The sequence below is a fragment of the Phascolarctos cinereus genome, unplaced genomic scaffold, assembly GCF_003287225.1.
Source record: "Phascolarctos cinereus isolate Bilbo 61053 unplaced genomic scaffold, phaCin_HiC Scaffold_3;HRSCAF=262, whole genome shotgun sequence".
In the NCBI taxonomy this organism is placed as follows: Eukaryota; Metazoa; Chordata; class Mammalia; order Diprotodontia; family Phascolarctidae; genus Phascolarctos; species Phascolarctos cinereus.
In genome coordinates this window covers 61,342,538-61,358,888 of record NW_027555736.1, presented here as the reverse complement: position 1 = coordinate 61,358,888, position 16,351 = coordinate 61,342,538, and the positions used below count along the sequence as shown (strand labels likewise).

General features: G+C 39.4%; 1 protein-coding gene across 1 annotated transcript; it reads left to right on the top strand.

Moving 5' to 3' along the window:
• Positions 1-224: 224 nt before the first annotated feature.
• LOC110201601 (pulmonary surfactant-associated protein A-like) lies at positions 225-14,364 on the top strand. The gene is made up of 5 exons (XM_020977374.2): positions 225-326; positions 840-1,051; positions 2,019-2,126; positions 8,479-8,556; positions 11,533-14,364. Exons 2-5 carry the CDS (start codon positions 853-855, stop codon positions 11,937-11,939), a joined length of 792 nt encoding a protein of 263 aa, XP_020833033.1. The 5' UTR covers positions 225-326; positions 840-852; the 3' UTR covers positions 11,940-14,364.
• Positions 14,365-16,351: the final 1,987 nt, after the last annotated feature.

Genomic DNA, 16,351 nt, shown 5'->3' with positions numbered 1-16,351 from the left:
AGGAGCTCAGAGAATATTGGAGAAAGAATGAAAGAGAGAAAGGAGGAAAAGAAAAAAAGGAAATTCTCTTGATGTGGCTTGTCAATAAAAAGTTTCAAGAAGAAGGGGCAGAAAAGTGTTAGGCACAGGGGACATGCAAAGATAATATTTATTCTACCCGATAAATTGCCATCTTTCCCACAATTCCTAGTAAACAGAGAGGTGGGTACTAAGTTCAGCTGTGGATTGAATACAAGGCCAGGAGTCTGATCCTAATCAGATTGACCTTGGCAGAGGTGCCTCAGCATGTCCTGCTAAATCCAGTCATCCTTTGGAATCATAGAGAGGTAGGAAACAGAGCAGGAGTTCTTCACCTGGGGTTTATGGATCAAATTTCAGAGTGTTTGTGAACTTAGAGGGGGAAATTACATCTTTGTTTTCAGTAATCCTATCTGAAATTTAGCATTTCTTTCAATTCTTTAAAAACATCATTCTGAGAAGGCTCCATCAGCTTCAGCCAACTGCCTAAAGGGTCCATGACACAACAAAAGATCAAGGTGCCCTAGGGCAGAAGATAGGCTCTCTTGCTGTCTTTTCCTTTCTGTTTAAATCTTGTTCAAATGGAAGGTTGACCTGGCTCCTTAACTGGGATCAGAATGAGGGAGTCCCAAGAATCTTCTCTTCTCTCCTCTAGGTAGATCTCTCTGTGACAGGTAATTCTCATCCAGGAGCCTTTCTTGACCTTTCCTAATCATGCCTCCATTTGGAAGATGAGATTAGTTCTGTCCTGGCAAAGGGGAAGTGACATTCAAATCATTTTGACCAAGTCATTGGAGATGATTCTCCTTGACATTTCCCAGGTCTGGGGTTTTAATGATGGCTCTGCGGCACCTGCTCAGTCTCTTGCTCCTAGAGTGGGCATTGGTTGGATCCTCCTCAGCTTCACTGGAAAATGAAGAGCAGCCAACGATGTACTCACCCCCTCATTGTAATGGTCCTTTTATTGCTGCACTGCCTGGGAGAGATGGACGAGATGGGAGAGAGGGACCCAAGGGAGAAAAGGGAGACCCAGGTATGTATAAAGCAACAATTCCTAAGAGCAAAAGTGTAAGATCGTAGTGTTAGTCACTGAAAGGATCTTATGGAACATATCTCCAACCTTCTCAGTTTATATATAAGAAAACTGAAGCCCAAAGGAGGGCAGTGATTTTTGCAAAACACACTTAGTAGAACCAGAACTAGAACCCAGGCTTCCAGACTCCTTTGTTAAATGCCTTTCCCATCACATCATGTTGTATCTTTACAACATATTTTCCCTGAAGAACTTTTAATACAAGGTCTCAGTCTTTCCAGGAAACCTATTGACTTATTGTTGTTCAGTCATGTCCTACTCTTAGTGACCCCATTTGGGGTTTTCTTGTCAAAAATACAGGAATGGTTCACCATTTTCTTCTCCAGTTCATTTTACAGATGAGGAAGTTGAGGTAAATAGGGTTAAGTGACTTGCACAGGGTCACACAGCTAGTAAGTGTCTGAGACTGGATTTGAACTCAGGAAAATGAGTCTTCCTGACTCCAGGCCAGGTACTCTATCCACTGGGCCACTTAGCTGCTCTCTGGATTTCTGGGACTTAATGATTCTTGTGACATATTCTCCCAATAGTAGGTGGCTCAGTGGTCAAGGTTTCAATGATCTTTTCTGGAATCTTCCAATATTTCTCTTTTAAAGAAGCCTTATGAAACACTCCATTGGATGTTAAGGTTAATAGGCTTCTCAGGGACTCCATTTTATGGAATCACTGGATTCCCGCGCCCTTAGAAGGACCCTAAGCAGCAAGATCGAGATGAACGCAAGATCAAATGTTGAAGTGTAGTGGGTTTTTTTTTCCCTCACATTCACTAAAGGAAAAAATAAATACACAAACCAAATTTATATTTTAGTTTTCATAGGTGAAGGGCTATATAATGTATGTATATATACATGTATATATATATATATATATATATAATTTATATGATAAAATAATTCATATTAAATAGGTGAAGGGCTCAGGGGCCTCCAAGGAGATCCAGGGAGTTTGGGGCCTCCTGGACACCCAGGGCCACAAGGACCTCCAGGAATCAAGGGCATGAAAGGAGAACCAGGTGGTAAGAAGTTCTATGCCTTCTATCTTAATGAGGGGGGGGGAGGTGGTGAAGGGGCTATTCGTAGACCAAAGGGAGGTTGGAGAGAAAATGGGAAGTAGTTCTCAAGTTTTCAGACCACTCTAATGGAGTAACCTTATAAGCTAAGCACAGGGAAGACAGAATTGTCTCAAAACGAATACATTTCCCTTGAAATGGGGTGGGGGAGCTGCTGAATGCCACATGTCTTTTAATGTTGGTTCAGCCAAGGTAGCCAGTAAGCCCCCTGCCAAAGTACATTCTGGTGCAATTGTTCTACCTCTGACCCCCCAGGAGCCGCCAGCTGCTGCCCAGAAGTGCCCTCAGGGAAATCAGGTCCAACCCCATCCCCCTCCACATTCCCACTTTTGGACTTGAAACATTGATTGTTCTTTCTCTCACCAGGTTCAAAACAAAAGGAAATAAGTCTGTAGTAGGAATAATCTTAAATATATTAAGGCACTGCAGGAAGTCTCTCTAATTGGTTTATCCTTACCAAGCATGCAATGCAGGGGCGGGGAAGTATTTCCATGCCTTCACAGACAAAGATCTTATAGTAGATGACCATCTTTTCTTTTATTTTTTTTTAAAATAGCAGCTGAATATTACAAGGAAAATGAAAAGGAAAGAGGTAGATAAATAAGGCTTTCAAAATGCCAGGTGCTTTGACTGGCAACTGGGAAGGGGCAAAAAATATTTCTTTTCCCTGCCCCCCACCCTGCCATGCACATGGCATCTGGGGAAAGTGGGAAAGTGAATGAATGATAAAGCAGTAAAATAGCAAATGGATCCTCACTGCAGGGAAGGAAGGGTTAGAAAGTTTCTGGCAGGCTATATTTCTGGGAAAGAGGGGGAAAAGCACAGGCTGGCTGGGTAACTGTAGTCTGAGCCCCAATATTATCAGTCAGCCAACAAGCCTCATCTGGAAACATAACGAAGCCATCGTTGTGTGGACTAATGTATCATTTGCTTGTTCTATTAGGGCTCTTTTGACCCTGAGGACAGTGTGTCTACAGTAGACAAATTGTAAGAAATAACACACACACACACACACACACACACACACACACACACACACACAATTTCTTCCTTAAAGCAAGGGTGTCTGTTTACTGAACACAGAGGAGTCATCTAGATACTGATTACTTCAAGAAAACATTGGCTCAAAGACAAACATGCAGTTGGACTGGAACTGCATTGCATGGGCACAATGATAGCTATAACAGCTACCTTTTGTATAGTACTTAGTATGTGCCGAGCACTGTGATGAGTGCTTTATAATCATTATCTCATTTGCTCCTTGAAACAACTCTGGGAGGCAGGTGCTATTATTATCCCCATGTTACAGATGAGGAAACCAAGGCAAATAGTGGTTAAGTGACTTGTCCAAGGTCACACAGTTAATAAACAACTGCAGGAGGATTTGAACTCAGATCTTCCTGACTCTAGGGCTAGTTCTTTATCCATTATGCCACCTCGCTGCCTCATTACTGATGTTACTTTGAAATTAATAGGGGGAGGGTAGAGAAAGGAGAAGGAGAACTTCCTCCCTAACCCATTTTAATGCTAGTGTTTGTTCATGATCAGTAAAATTTAATACACACGCTGAGTAAATCCATAGTATATTATAGCAAGATGATTTTGATAGACGTTGTTTCAAGCTTAAATCACTGCTTTTCTTAGCCAAAATCCTAGAAAAATCCATCTACATCATTGCCTCCATTTCCTTCCCTTTCCCTCTTCAATCCTTTGAAATCCAACTTCTAACTTCTTCATTTAATTAAAACTGTTCTCTCCACAGTTAGCAACAATCTTTTAATTGCCAAATCAGACAGCCTCTTCTCAGTCCTCAAGCTTCCTGAGCCCTCTACAGCATCTGATACTATTACTTACCCTTGCCTCTTGGACACTGTCTCCTCCCAGGGTTTTCTCCTGGTTCTCTTATCTGTCTAATAGTTCCTTTTCTGATTACATTATCACCCATATTATGCCCCTTAACTATGGTGTATCTCAAGATTTTATCCTGGGCTACCTTATGTGGTGATTAAAAAGGTTCAAAAGACGTAAGTTCTGGGTAATTTAACAATTTTATTAATAATGCCAACATTTTAATAAAAGGATGGCCATTTAGTTGTCCCTCTTGGACCAAAGACCCTTTGGAAAGGTGTTCCCTAGGGTGAGAATCAACTCTGATGGTTAACAATTAATGAGAGAATGAATTTTGCAATGAACAAGAGGACCTGAACTTTGATTAAGTCATTTACTTCTTAAGTTAACCCCAACCTTGGACAATCTATTCAAAGAATTTATGCCCCACGCAAGCCTGAGCAGAACAGAACAGCTACCCTACCTGGGTGGGTTGTGAACAAGAAAGTTAGTCCAATCTTATTAACAGCAATGTCCTTCAAGAGACTGAACTTTTAAAATCAGGACTTTTGAAAAAGTGGGAAACTCTGGATCTCCCCAAATCTTTGCTTATTAAAAATCGCTTCTCTCACTTCTTTTCTTTCTCAATATGCTCTCATTTGGTTACTAAATAATCTCCCATTATCTCTATGTAGATGTCTCCCAGATCCCTAGCCTCAGAATCTCTCCAGATCTCTAGTCCTGCATTGTCAACTATCAGACATTTCTTTTTTAAAATTATTAGTATTAATTTATTTTTAGTTTTCAACAATCACTTCCATATGCTTTTGAGTTTTACATTTTTCTCACCCTCCTTCCCCAAGACATTGTACAATCTGATATATGCTCTACACATACATTCCTATTAAACATATTTTCACATTAGTCATGTTGTAAGGAAGAATTAGAACCAGTAGGAGGAACCACAAGAAAGAAGAAACAAAACAAAAGGGGGAAAAAAGAACAAATAGCATGCTGCAATCTGCATTCCAACTCCATAGTTCTTTCTCTAGATGCGGATAGCATTTTCCATCATGAGACTTTTGTAGATGTCTTCTTAGATCCTTGCATTGCTGAGAAAGGCTAAGTGTATCAAAGCTAGTTGTCACACAATGTGGCTGTTACTTTGTATATGGTTTTCCCTGTTCTGCTGACTTCACTCAGCATCAGTCCATACAAGTCTTTCCAGGTTTTTCGAAAGCCCACCTGCTCATCATTTCTGATACCATAATAGTATTCCATTATATTCATATACCACAACTTGTTCAGCCATTCCCCGATTGATGGGCATCCCCTCAATTTCCAATTCTTTGCCACCACTGAAAGAGCTGCTATACATATATTTGTACATGTGGGTCCTTTTCCCATTTGTATGACCTCTTTGGGATACAGCCCTAGAAATGGTTTTGCTGGGTCAAAGGGTATGCACATTTTTATAGCCCTTTGGGCATAGTTCCAAACTGCTTTCCGAAATGGTTGGACCATTTCACAACTCCACCAACAATGAATTAGTGTTCCAATTTTCCCATATCTTCTCCAGCATTTATCATCTTCCTGTTTTGTCGTGTTGGTCAATCTGATAGATGTGATGTGGTACCTCAGAGTTGTTTTGATTTGCATTTCTCTAATCAATAGTGATTTAGAGCATTTTTTCATATGAGTATAGATGGCTTTTATTTCTTCATCTGAAAACTCACTCTTCACATCCTTTGACCATTTATCAGTTGGGAATGACTTGTATTCTTATAAATTTGACTTAGTTCTCTATATGTTTTAGAAATGAGGCCCTTCTCAGAGATACTGGTTGCAAAAATTCTTTCCCAGTTTTCTGCTTTTCTCCTAATCTTGGTTACATTGGCTTTGTCTGTGCAAAAACTTTTCAATTTGATATAATCAAAATCATCTGTTTTGCATTTCATAATGTTCTCTATCTCCTGTTTGGTCATAAATTCTTCTGTTCTCCATAAATCTGACAGGTGAACTATTCCTTGCTCTCCCCATTTGCTTATAGTATCAGCCTTCATATCTAAATCATGAACCCATCTTGACTTTATTTTGGTATATGGTGTAATATTTTGGTCTATGCCTAGTTTCGGCCATACTCTTTTCCAATTTTCCCAGCAGTTTTTGTCAAAGAGTGAGCTCTTATCCCAGAAGCTGGGGTCTTTGGGTTTATCAAATGGTGGATTGCTATAGTCATTGATTATTGTGTCTTACATACCTAACCTATTCCACTGATCCACCACTCTATTTCTTAGCCAGTACCAAGTAGTTTTGATGATTGCTGCTTTATAATACAATTTAAGATCTGGTATGGCTAGGCCACCTTCCCTAGCATTTTTTTTCATTAGTTCCCTTGATATTTTGGACCTTTTGTTATTCCAAATGAACCTTGTTATTATTTTTTCTAGATCTATGAAATAATTTTTGGTACTTTGATTGGTGTGGCACTGAACAAACAAATGAGCTTAGGTAGAATTGTCATTTTTATTATATCAGCTTCGCCTACCCATGAGCAACTGATGTTTTTCCAATTATTTAGATCTGACTTTATTTGTGTGAAAAGTGTTTTGTAATTGTGTTCAAATTGGGTTTGTTTTGGGAGCTAGACTCCTAAATATTTTATGATGTCTACAGTAACTTTAAATGGAATTTCTCTTTCTATCTCTTGCTGTTGGGCTTTGCTGGTAATAATATAGAAATGGCAATGATTTATGCAGGCTTATTTTATAGCCTGCAACTTTGCTAAAGTTGTTTATTATTTCAAGTAGTTTTTTACTTGATTTCTGAGGATTCTCTAAGTATATCATCATGTCATCTGCAAAGAGTGATAGCTTTGTTTCTTTTTTGCTTATTCTAATACCTTCAATTTCTTTTTCTTCTCTTAATGGTAAGGCTAATGTTTCCAGTACCATATTGAACAACAGTGGTGATATTGGACATCCTTTTTTCACCCCTGATTTTACTGGAAATGCTTACAGCTTATCCCCATTGCATATGATGTTTGCCGAAGATTTTAGGTAGATGCTACTTATCATTTTAAGGAAGACTCCATTTATTCCTATGCTCTCTAGTGTTTTTAATAGGAATGAGTACTGTATTTTGTCAAAAGTTTTCTCCCTATTTATTGAGATGATCATGTGGTTTCTGTTAGTTTTGTTGCTGATACGATCAATTATGCTATCAGACATTTCAAACCAGATATCACAGAGAATTCTCAAACCCAGTTAAAAAATGTCACCATTATTTTCCACATCTTCATTGTCCTCATAGCTAGTGCTTATATAATACTTTAAGGCTTGCAAAGCACCTTATATATGTTAATCCATTTAATATTCACAACAACCCTACGAGATAGGCGCTACTATTATCTCCATTTTACAGATAAAATAAGAGAGGTCAAACGAATTGACCAGGGCCATACAGCTAGAAGAGTGAGATAGGTTTTGAATTCAAGCCTTCCAAACTCCAGACCCCATGCTCTATCCACTATAATCCCCTCTTCCAAAAAAAAAAATCCTAATCCTCTCTTATTTTTGCCAAAAGCATGATCATCTTTCAGATCTTCTATGTTTTCAACATTAATGTTTTCCTCAACTCTCTCCCTCTCCTTCTTCTCTCTCCTATCTTCTCTCTCTCTCTCTCTCTCTCTCTCTCTCTCTCTCTGTGTGTGTGTGTGTGTCTCCTTCCACATATACAAACAGTTCTCAGACCTTTCCAGTACTACTTCCAAAGCATCCCTCTCTCATCCAAATCCTCATTACACTCACACAGCTACCATCCTATTTCAGGCTCTCATCCCTTCCACCCTGAACTATTTAATAGTCTCCTAATTGATGTCAAGTCTCTTCTCTCTTCAATCCCTCCTCCACACAACTATCAATGTGATTTTCCTAAACCACATATCACTCTCTCACTTCAATAAATTCTATTTAGTTTCCCTGCTGCCTCAATGATCAAATATAAACTCCTCAGTTTGGCATTTAAAGCCCTTCATAATCTGGTCCTAAATTGTCTTTCAAGCCTTATACATATTACTTCCCTTTATGCACTCCCTACATTGGCTTTCTTCTTGTTCCTCACACACAGCCCTCCAGCTCCCGTCTCCATGCTTTTGCTCACCTCCATGCAGGAAATGTGCTCTCTTCTTGCAGCTACCTTACAAACCTTAGTTTTCTTCAGAAATCAGCTCAAACAAAACATTTTAAAAGAAGACTTTCCCAACGTCTTCAGCTCCTAGCACCATTCCTCTCAAAATTACTTTTTATTTATTTAGTTCACATTCACATATTTCCCTTCATATAAAAGCTGATTAATAAATACTTGTTGTTGGAATGATTGGATATGATGAAAGTTGTATGTATGACTTGTTGGCTTCAGCTGGCTCTTTGCCTTGTCAGTGGTTTCAAAGAAAGATTTCTCTCCTTCTTAGAAAGCCGTTCTTCTGTATCTGGTGAGCAACTGAAGGTGATCTCAGATTTACAAACTAGCCTCCTGAAGCTGACAGCTGGTAAGTCTGTGGGTTCTCCCAACAGAACAGGATTCTAGAACAGGGCATTTTGGGGCCGAGAGGGTTCCTCTTCTCAGGCTGAGGATGGAAATAGGGAGTCATTCACCTGTCCTTTGGTTCTTGGATTTGGGTCTTCACTGAGAGAAGAAAGATAAGGGAGAAAAATGGAGACAAAAGTGCAGAAAATGAAGTGGCTCTTGCCCTTAATGATGTTTCATTTTGATTAAGGCAGGGTTTGTCTTTTTTTAGAAAAGTCTTTTGGGCAAAGGGCAGAAAATTACATCTTTTGAAAAAGGCTTACCCAGATCAAACCAACTGTCAAATATTCTTTTTAATCTCCCAGATAATGGGAGGTACTGAAAGGCCTCCCTTTGCCTAATATATAAAAAATGGCAGTGAGTGGCGAGATCTAGCTACCCAGGGCTGCCTCTGGGGATGTTATCATGGCAGACCCACTCAGTAAGAGTTCTCAGTTCATCAGGCCATCTCCAATAATAATAATCAGTGAAAATTTATATTCCAGTTATTTTTATAATTTTGGAGGTACTTTATAAGCATTACTTAATTTGATCCTCCCAAAAATGTAGTGAGGTAGTTATCACAGGTATTTATAGAGGAAGAAACTAGGTCTCAAAGAAATTAAATAACTAACCTATGGTGCAACACCTAGTGTCAGAGTTGATATTTGAACTTAGGCCTCACTTAGATTCAAAGACCAACACTTTCTGCCATGCTATACTCCTTTATAGTCATTTAGCATAATGAAACACAGACAGAGAGACTAATAATAATTATTATTACTATAATTAATTTCAATTGTATCCACTTTGTAGGCCTATCAGTCATGCCCTATCCCCTCCCTCCCCCCATATTTAGGTATACCCCAGAGCTTTTACAGGCCCTCTTCTCTTTTCTCTTTACTCTCTTTTTTGATGACCTTTTGTTATCATGGGTTCAACTATGCAAATGATTCCCAAATCTAGATATTTTAATTGTGAGCAATAGTCCCACATTAACTCCCTGCTGAATTCCTCACATTCAACACGTCCAAAGCAGAATTTATTATTTTCCTTGCTAAGTAACTGCCATCCTCCTCATAACACAGCTTCACATCATTGGAGTCAATCCCAGCTCTCCTCTCTATTTCACTTTCATACCTAATCAGGTACCATGTCTCGGTGAGTCTTCCTCCATATTTTGCCCAATCATCCCTTTCTCTCCACTCACATAAGCACCAGTCTTGCTCAGGTTCTCATAAGCACTTTTCTTGTACTATTACTTGGTCTCCCTGCCTCTAGTCTCTCCCCTCTTCATGCTATCACCCACCCAACTGACAAATTTATGCGCCTAGAGGAAAGTTCTGACACTCTCTTACTCAGAAAGCATCAGTAAATAAAACTCCTTTTTGACATTTAAGGTCCTTCATAACTGGGCTCTACCCTCTCTTTCTAGGCAGATTTCAACATTACTTTCCACATAGTACCCTCTCATCCCATGCACTCTCCATTCCTGCTAACTTGGTGTATTTGATGTCCCTCAATCCCAGCACTGATCTCCTGTATCTATGCCTTTTCACAGGATCTACCCCCTCACTCTACCCAGCCCCAAATGCTCTCCCTTTTCTCTTCTGCCTTTTGGAGACTAACTACCTTCAAAGCTCAACTCCCCCAAAATACAATTACATTGTATTTATCATGTATATTTTATATCTGTGTCTAGGATATTTCTCCCTTTCTTCCAGCCAAGTAGAATGTAGCTCCTAGAGAACAGGAATAATTTCATTTTCATCTTTGTATTCCCAGGGCATTAGAATAGCCTAGAACATGAATGGCTTAATACTTGTTACTTATTAAACTGAACAAATATTTATTAATCTCCTGGCACCATACTTGGTGCTCAAAGATAAAAGCAAATATGAAATGCCTCTGCCTTCAAGGAGCTTACACTCTAATGGAAGGAGGTGGCAATGGAAGGATGTGTGCAGAGATAAGCATATACAAGGTGTCCCCAAAGTAATTTCAATGAGGAGAAACTATTAATAACTGGGTAAATTAAGAAAAGGCTTATTGAGGAGGTAGCACCTGAATGTGTTTTGAAGGGAGCTAGAGATTCTAATAGGAAAAAGTGCTATGGAGGCACAGTTCAGACAGGAATGTGGGGCCACCATCTGTGCAAAGGAATGACACCTGTGAAGAACAGTTAGTGGGCCAGTTTGGACTGGAGGAGAATAATAAGAAATAAGACTATAATGGAAGCAATAGTCATAACAAAAACAATAGCCACAATGATGAGGTCAATAACAATAACTTTAAAGTTTTCTAAGCTCTTTATATGTTTCATTTGAGCCTCACATCCATCCTCTGGCTTAATAGTTAGCACATATAGTGTTTTGAGGTTTGTAAAGCACTTTACAAGTATTATCTCAATTTGTCCTCATAACAATCCTAGGAGGCAGGGACTATTTTTATCTACATTTTATAGATAAAGAAACTGAGGCAGACAGCAAGTAAGTGATTTGCCCAGTAAGTGGCTGAGGTTGGATTCAAACTCAAGTTTTTGGAACTCTAGCTACTTAAAGCAATCCTAGCTGCCATGTCGCTGCCCATTGTTACCTACATTTTACTTAAATTTAAGGAGGCCCAGAGAACTTAAGTAATGTCCAAGATTATGCAATTCATAGTAGTCACATAGCTAATAAATGTCAGAGGTAGTATTTGAATGCAGGTTTTCCTAGCAGATTCTTTTAAATGCCAAGCAGAGGATTTCATTTATCTATGTGGAGTGGGACACACAGAGACAGAAACAGAAAGAGTTAGTGAGGAAATAAAGTGGTAGAGATAGGGCGAGAAAAACAGGGTAAGAAACAGACCTCCATAAAGAGAAATATTCAGACATGCTCATACAAACAGAGAAATAAACACAGAAAAAGTAGGACAAAGGGAGCACTGCCTTCAATCTGTTGCCTCTAATCTCCAGCTCTCAAGTTATACGGAATTGCAGTTCAAGTGGGAAAAAAGTTTTTTGCCACCAGTGGCATGGCTTCTGATTTCCTCACAGTTAATAAGACTTGCCATGAAATAGGAGGCACTATTGCTACTCCAAGGAATGAAGAGGAGAATGCTGCCATTCTGAAAATTGTGGTGAAGCATGACACATATGCCTTTCTTGGCCTGAAAGAGGGAAGAACACCAGGGGAGTTCCATTACCTGGATGGATCCCCCGTGAACTACACCAACTGGTATTCAGGCACTCCAGATGGGCAAGGAAGTGAAAATTGTGTGGAAATGTATACAGATGGTACTTGGAATGATAGATACTGCTCCAAGAGCCGCCTTGCTGTCTGTGAGTTCTGGCCAGAGCTGGACCACTGGACAAAAGAATGAAGGACTTACTGGTGAACCTGGGTGAATCATTTATTTCCAATCTTGGTGGCCAAAAGGGAATTAAATCTTCTGCCTCTCAGGTAGGAGTCTATGATAAAGAAGTGTTAATTGAATCCTATTTGTAGCCCATAAAACAACATGAAAATCAATTCTGTTTCCACTGCCAGGAATGCCCATCTCTCTATACCCCTTTTCTCTCTCTAATCAAATCTTAACCCATCCTCCAAGGCCTAGGTAAAGTTCTGTCTTTTTCCCATGTGGCCACACATGACTCTGTCATTCTACAGTAATCTCCTCTTTGGAGCCTATATAATTTTGTACCACCCAAATTAATATTTACCAACTACTGCTTACTCAAGTTACTTAATGTTTCAAGTGGGTATACCCACCTCCCCAACTTGAGTTTAAACTTCTGAAGGAATAGGAATTTGTCTTCTCTTTCCTTAGATTCCATGATACCTAGCAGAGGGCTGGGCAAACATAAGGTACTCAGTAAAGGCTTATTGAATAATTGAATCAAAACAAATTAATTTTTATTGGTTTGAATTCCTGTCTGGTTTGCTCTAGGAAGTGAGCCCAGGGGCAGTAGACCATTATTCCTGAACACTATCACAAAATCCCTCTGAGGGAAGGCTGAAGGTCACCAACTTGAGTGTACAATGCCCCATGCTTTCACTGAATCAACAATTACCAAGCACATAGGTGTCAAGTATCTGCCACCCCCTCTGTAGCCCAGATCCATTCTCAATGTCTGCTCCTTCTACTTTTTTTCCTTAAATGAAGTCTCTACTCAGGATGTGAGTTGCCTTTCCACACAGATTAACGTGCCAGAGAAGATGCAGACTTGTCTCATCTCTCTGACACTGATACCTGTAATTAGCATAGATTCCTTCCTTAAGTTTATGGGAAATTTACAGGGGAAAAGATGAATGGATGAATGGTAAAGGTTGTTAAAAACAATAAACCAAAGAAGTTACTAACTTACAAATGTCCCAACAGCTGAGCTGGAACTTGTGTGGGGCCACTAGAGCACAGTACCAGGGCAAGATATTTCTAGAGTGTTTTTTCCCAGGCTCACTTCCCTACCCACTAGCCCCTGCCATCTCCAGTCCTGCCCCTAAGGTCTTCTTTTTCAGTGGTATGTATGATTCCTCCCCTTGAGTCAAGAAACTTAGAGAGTTTACCAATTTTTCAGCTTTCTCCTCTCCTTGCTTCTATGAATTTCCTCCCCAGACCACCCTGTTTCCTAGTCAACCTTGTCCTAGGGCTTGCTTCCTCTCTTCTGCTCCATCATCCCATCTCTCCTGTCTCCTTCTCCTTTGCTCCTACTAATTGCCAGCCCTTCAGGACTACTGAAACCTGAATCATCCCTCCCACCACCTGCTGTTTGTCCGGGGTGCAAAGATTGCCAATTCCAACCCTGGAAAGAGCAAATACTTGCAGCTGAATTTATTTGTCCAAATCACTGAAAGAGATAAATAAAATGCAACTTTATTCAGAGCAAAATTTGAGAGATTCTATGGAACTTAAAATAACATTCTCAAGAAATAAAAACTTGCTTTATAAAAACTACCCATTCAAAGTTGGGCCCCAGCTACTCCTGTAATTTAGTTCTTCATAAGATTTTTTTAAAGACGTAAATCTACCAAGTTACTTCTCTGCTTTTAAAGTTATTAGCCAATAGTAAATAGGAGGGGAAGGGATGACAACTGTGGGCTTGCTACTTTACTGCTTTATGTACATTTTAGGAAAAGTAAGTATCTACAGCTTGATGCTTAGCACCAGCCTTGAACCTTCAAATTTTGTCAGGAGTTTAAAATATAATCACTCAAACATCTTTCTCTCCCTCCTCACAAGTCCAAGTCAGATAAAAGCATTACTCTGCCTCCTTAAACTGGACAATATAGACAATGGCTTTAGAAATGGTGAGTCCTTTTGAGGTTGAAGTCAGAATGTGGCTTGGGTGACCTATACTGAGATTATTTACAGATTACTTTTGGTGGCATTATCAGGTGGGTGTTCACCATGAAATCCACCATAGACCAACCCATCATCATCCTGTCAAGCCAAGGGATCTTTGAAAGGGGCTTACATAGAAGAACTGTGGTTCTGAGCCTCGCATAACTGCTCACACTGACATGAGTGACCTGAATTTCACAGATATGCTGTGTATACACAGTCCACGGGCCTGGTTTAGAATCAATGAACACGTTGCATAGAAGAACCAAATAGAGAAACCAGATGGTAGCATAAACCCTTCTTTGTAATGTTATGCAAGCTAGTTTCTTTAAATTCAATTCAACTTAACAAACATTTCTATATATCATATTTTCTTTCTCCTATCTGTGACTTTAAATCCAAACAATTACAAGTAGGTGTTATAATTTTACTTTGAAAAATAAATTGTCATGCTACTATCAATTGATGCACCTTGGTCCTTCAGGTATTCTTAAATCCTGGTCCTTCTAGTCTTAAGAGCTTACTTTGTACCAGGTACTGTGCTGGGTACTAGAGAAATAAAGGAATAAAAATCTCCACCTTCAAGGGGCTTATGTTCTTCTGGAGGTGATGGGCACAGCGTATAATAGGTAAGTAAATACATACAAAAAAAGAGAAGCAATTGGGGAAAAGGGTAACAATTGGGAAAACTAAGAAAGGTGTTTTCCAAGAGAGCACTTGATTAGATTGAAGTGAGCTGGAAGTCACAAAAGGAAGCAATGAAGAGACACTGAATTCCATTCATGGGGTACACATGGTGCAAAAGCAAGAGACAAGACATGGGCTGTCCAACTAGGAAAACCAACATCACCAAATAGGTGACTAATTCTTCAATAGGAGGCAAATGCAGTTCTTCCACTGTCTGTGGCTATCATGTAACTATGCTGGGGCTGGGGAGAAGGCTTACCTAAGGATACACAGATCATCTGTGGCAGACCCTAGGTGTCCTGAGTCTAGGTTGACCACGCCATATTGATCCACTTCTCACCCTATTGGTAGCAAGGAACAGAGGCTTACATATACATATAGTAGGCCTCCTGCATCATTTTTTAGGGGGGATCCTAAAGACTTTTTAACTCTACTGAAAAATTAATGTGTGATTTGGGGCAGGTTGCTTAATTTTTCTAAGGCTCAATTTCCTCATCTATTGAATGAGGTTGATAATGCTTTTGCAATGAATCTGCTGTGATGAAAGTAAACCCCAGATTGATTTATATGTAAATATAATGCAACATATTTATAACATAGAAATTATAATTTATCTGTAAATATAACAAAATTTAATGCATATGCACATATACACATATAAACACATACCTATATGCATATATATGGAGTGGAGACTATTATGGGGCAGTTAGGTGGCACAGTGGATGGAGTGCCAAGACTGGAGTTAGGAAGATAAATCTTCCTGAGTTCAAATCTGGCCTTAGACACTTAGATACTGGTTGCATGACCCTGGGAAAGTCACTTAACCTATTTGACTCAGTTTCCTCATCTGTAAAATGAGCTAGAGAAAGAAATGTTTGGTAGCTGTAGTATGTTTGCCAAGAAGACCCGAAATGGGGTCAGATTATTATTACTAAAGGTCTGAGGTTTCAACTTTTCTATACCAGTTTGATGCTATTAAGCACCATGAATTGATTCTCAACATGGGAGGGTCTTTATTAAATAGATTTTAATAAGACTCTAATAACTTCCCCAGACTCAGTGTCCATGTTGAGGCACATGATTCTTCTGCACCACTTAAAGGCATTCTGGGGAAAAGGGTATAGAGTAATAAGGTGGTCAATATATGAGCTTATACACGCAGAGCCTTATAGACCTAAAAGGTACCTAAAAAGTAGTAAAAAGTAGTAGTAGTAGTAGTAGTAGTCGTAGTAGTCGTAGTCGTAGTCGTAGTCGTAGTAGCAGTAGTAGTAGTAGTAGTAGTAAAACCCAACCAAATCCCAGACCATATTTTCATTTTACAATTGAACTGCAAACTTCTGAGAACCCAGAGATGCATCGAAAGAGCAGTACTGGCTGCTCAAAGGACCTGAAAGACACAAAACACTTTTGACACAAGAGACTGGGCAGCACTAGTTTCCATGTGCCAGCTTTGAATGACCACTGCTACACTTGAAATTCTGGCAGTGGTCATTCAAAGAGCCAATTAACAAATGGCAATCACATCCCAGAGCTGGTCTTACCCCTAAGCAAAGCAACAACAGCAACAATAGTAACAATAATAATAACAATGGAGCAGCTAACATTTATATAGTGCTTACTATGTGCAAAAGCTGGTACTAAGTACTTTAGAATTATTATTTCATTTGACCCTCACAAAACCCTGAGAGATAAGTGATGTTTTTATCCCCATTTTACACATGAGTAAACAGACCGACAGACATTAAGTCACTTGCACCAGGTCT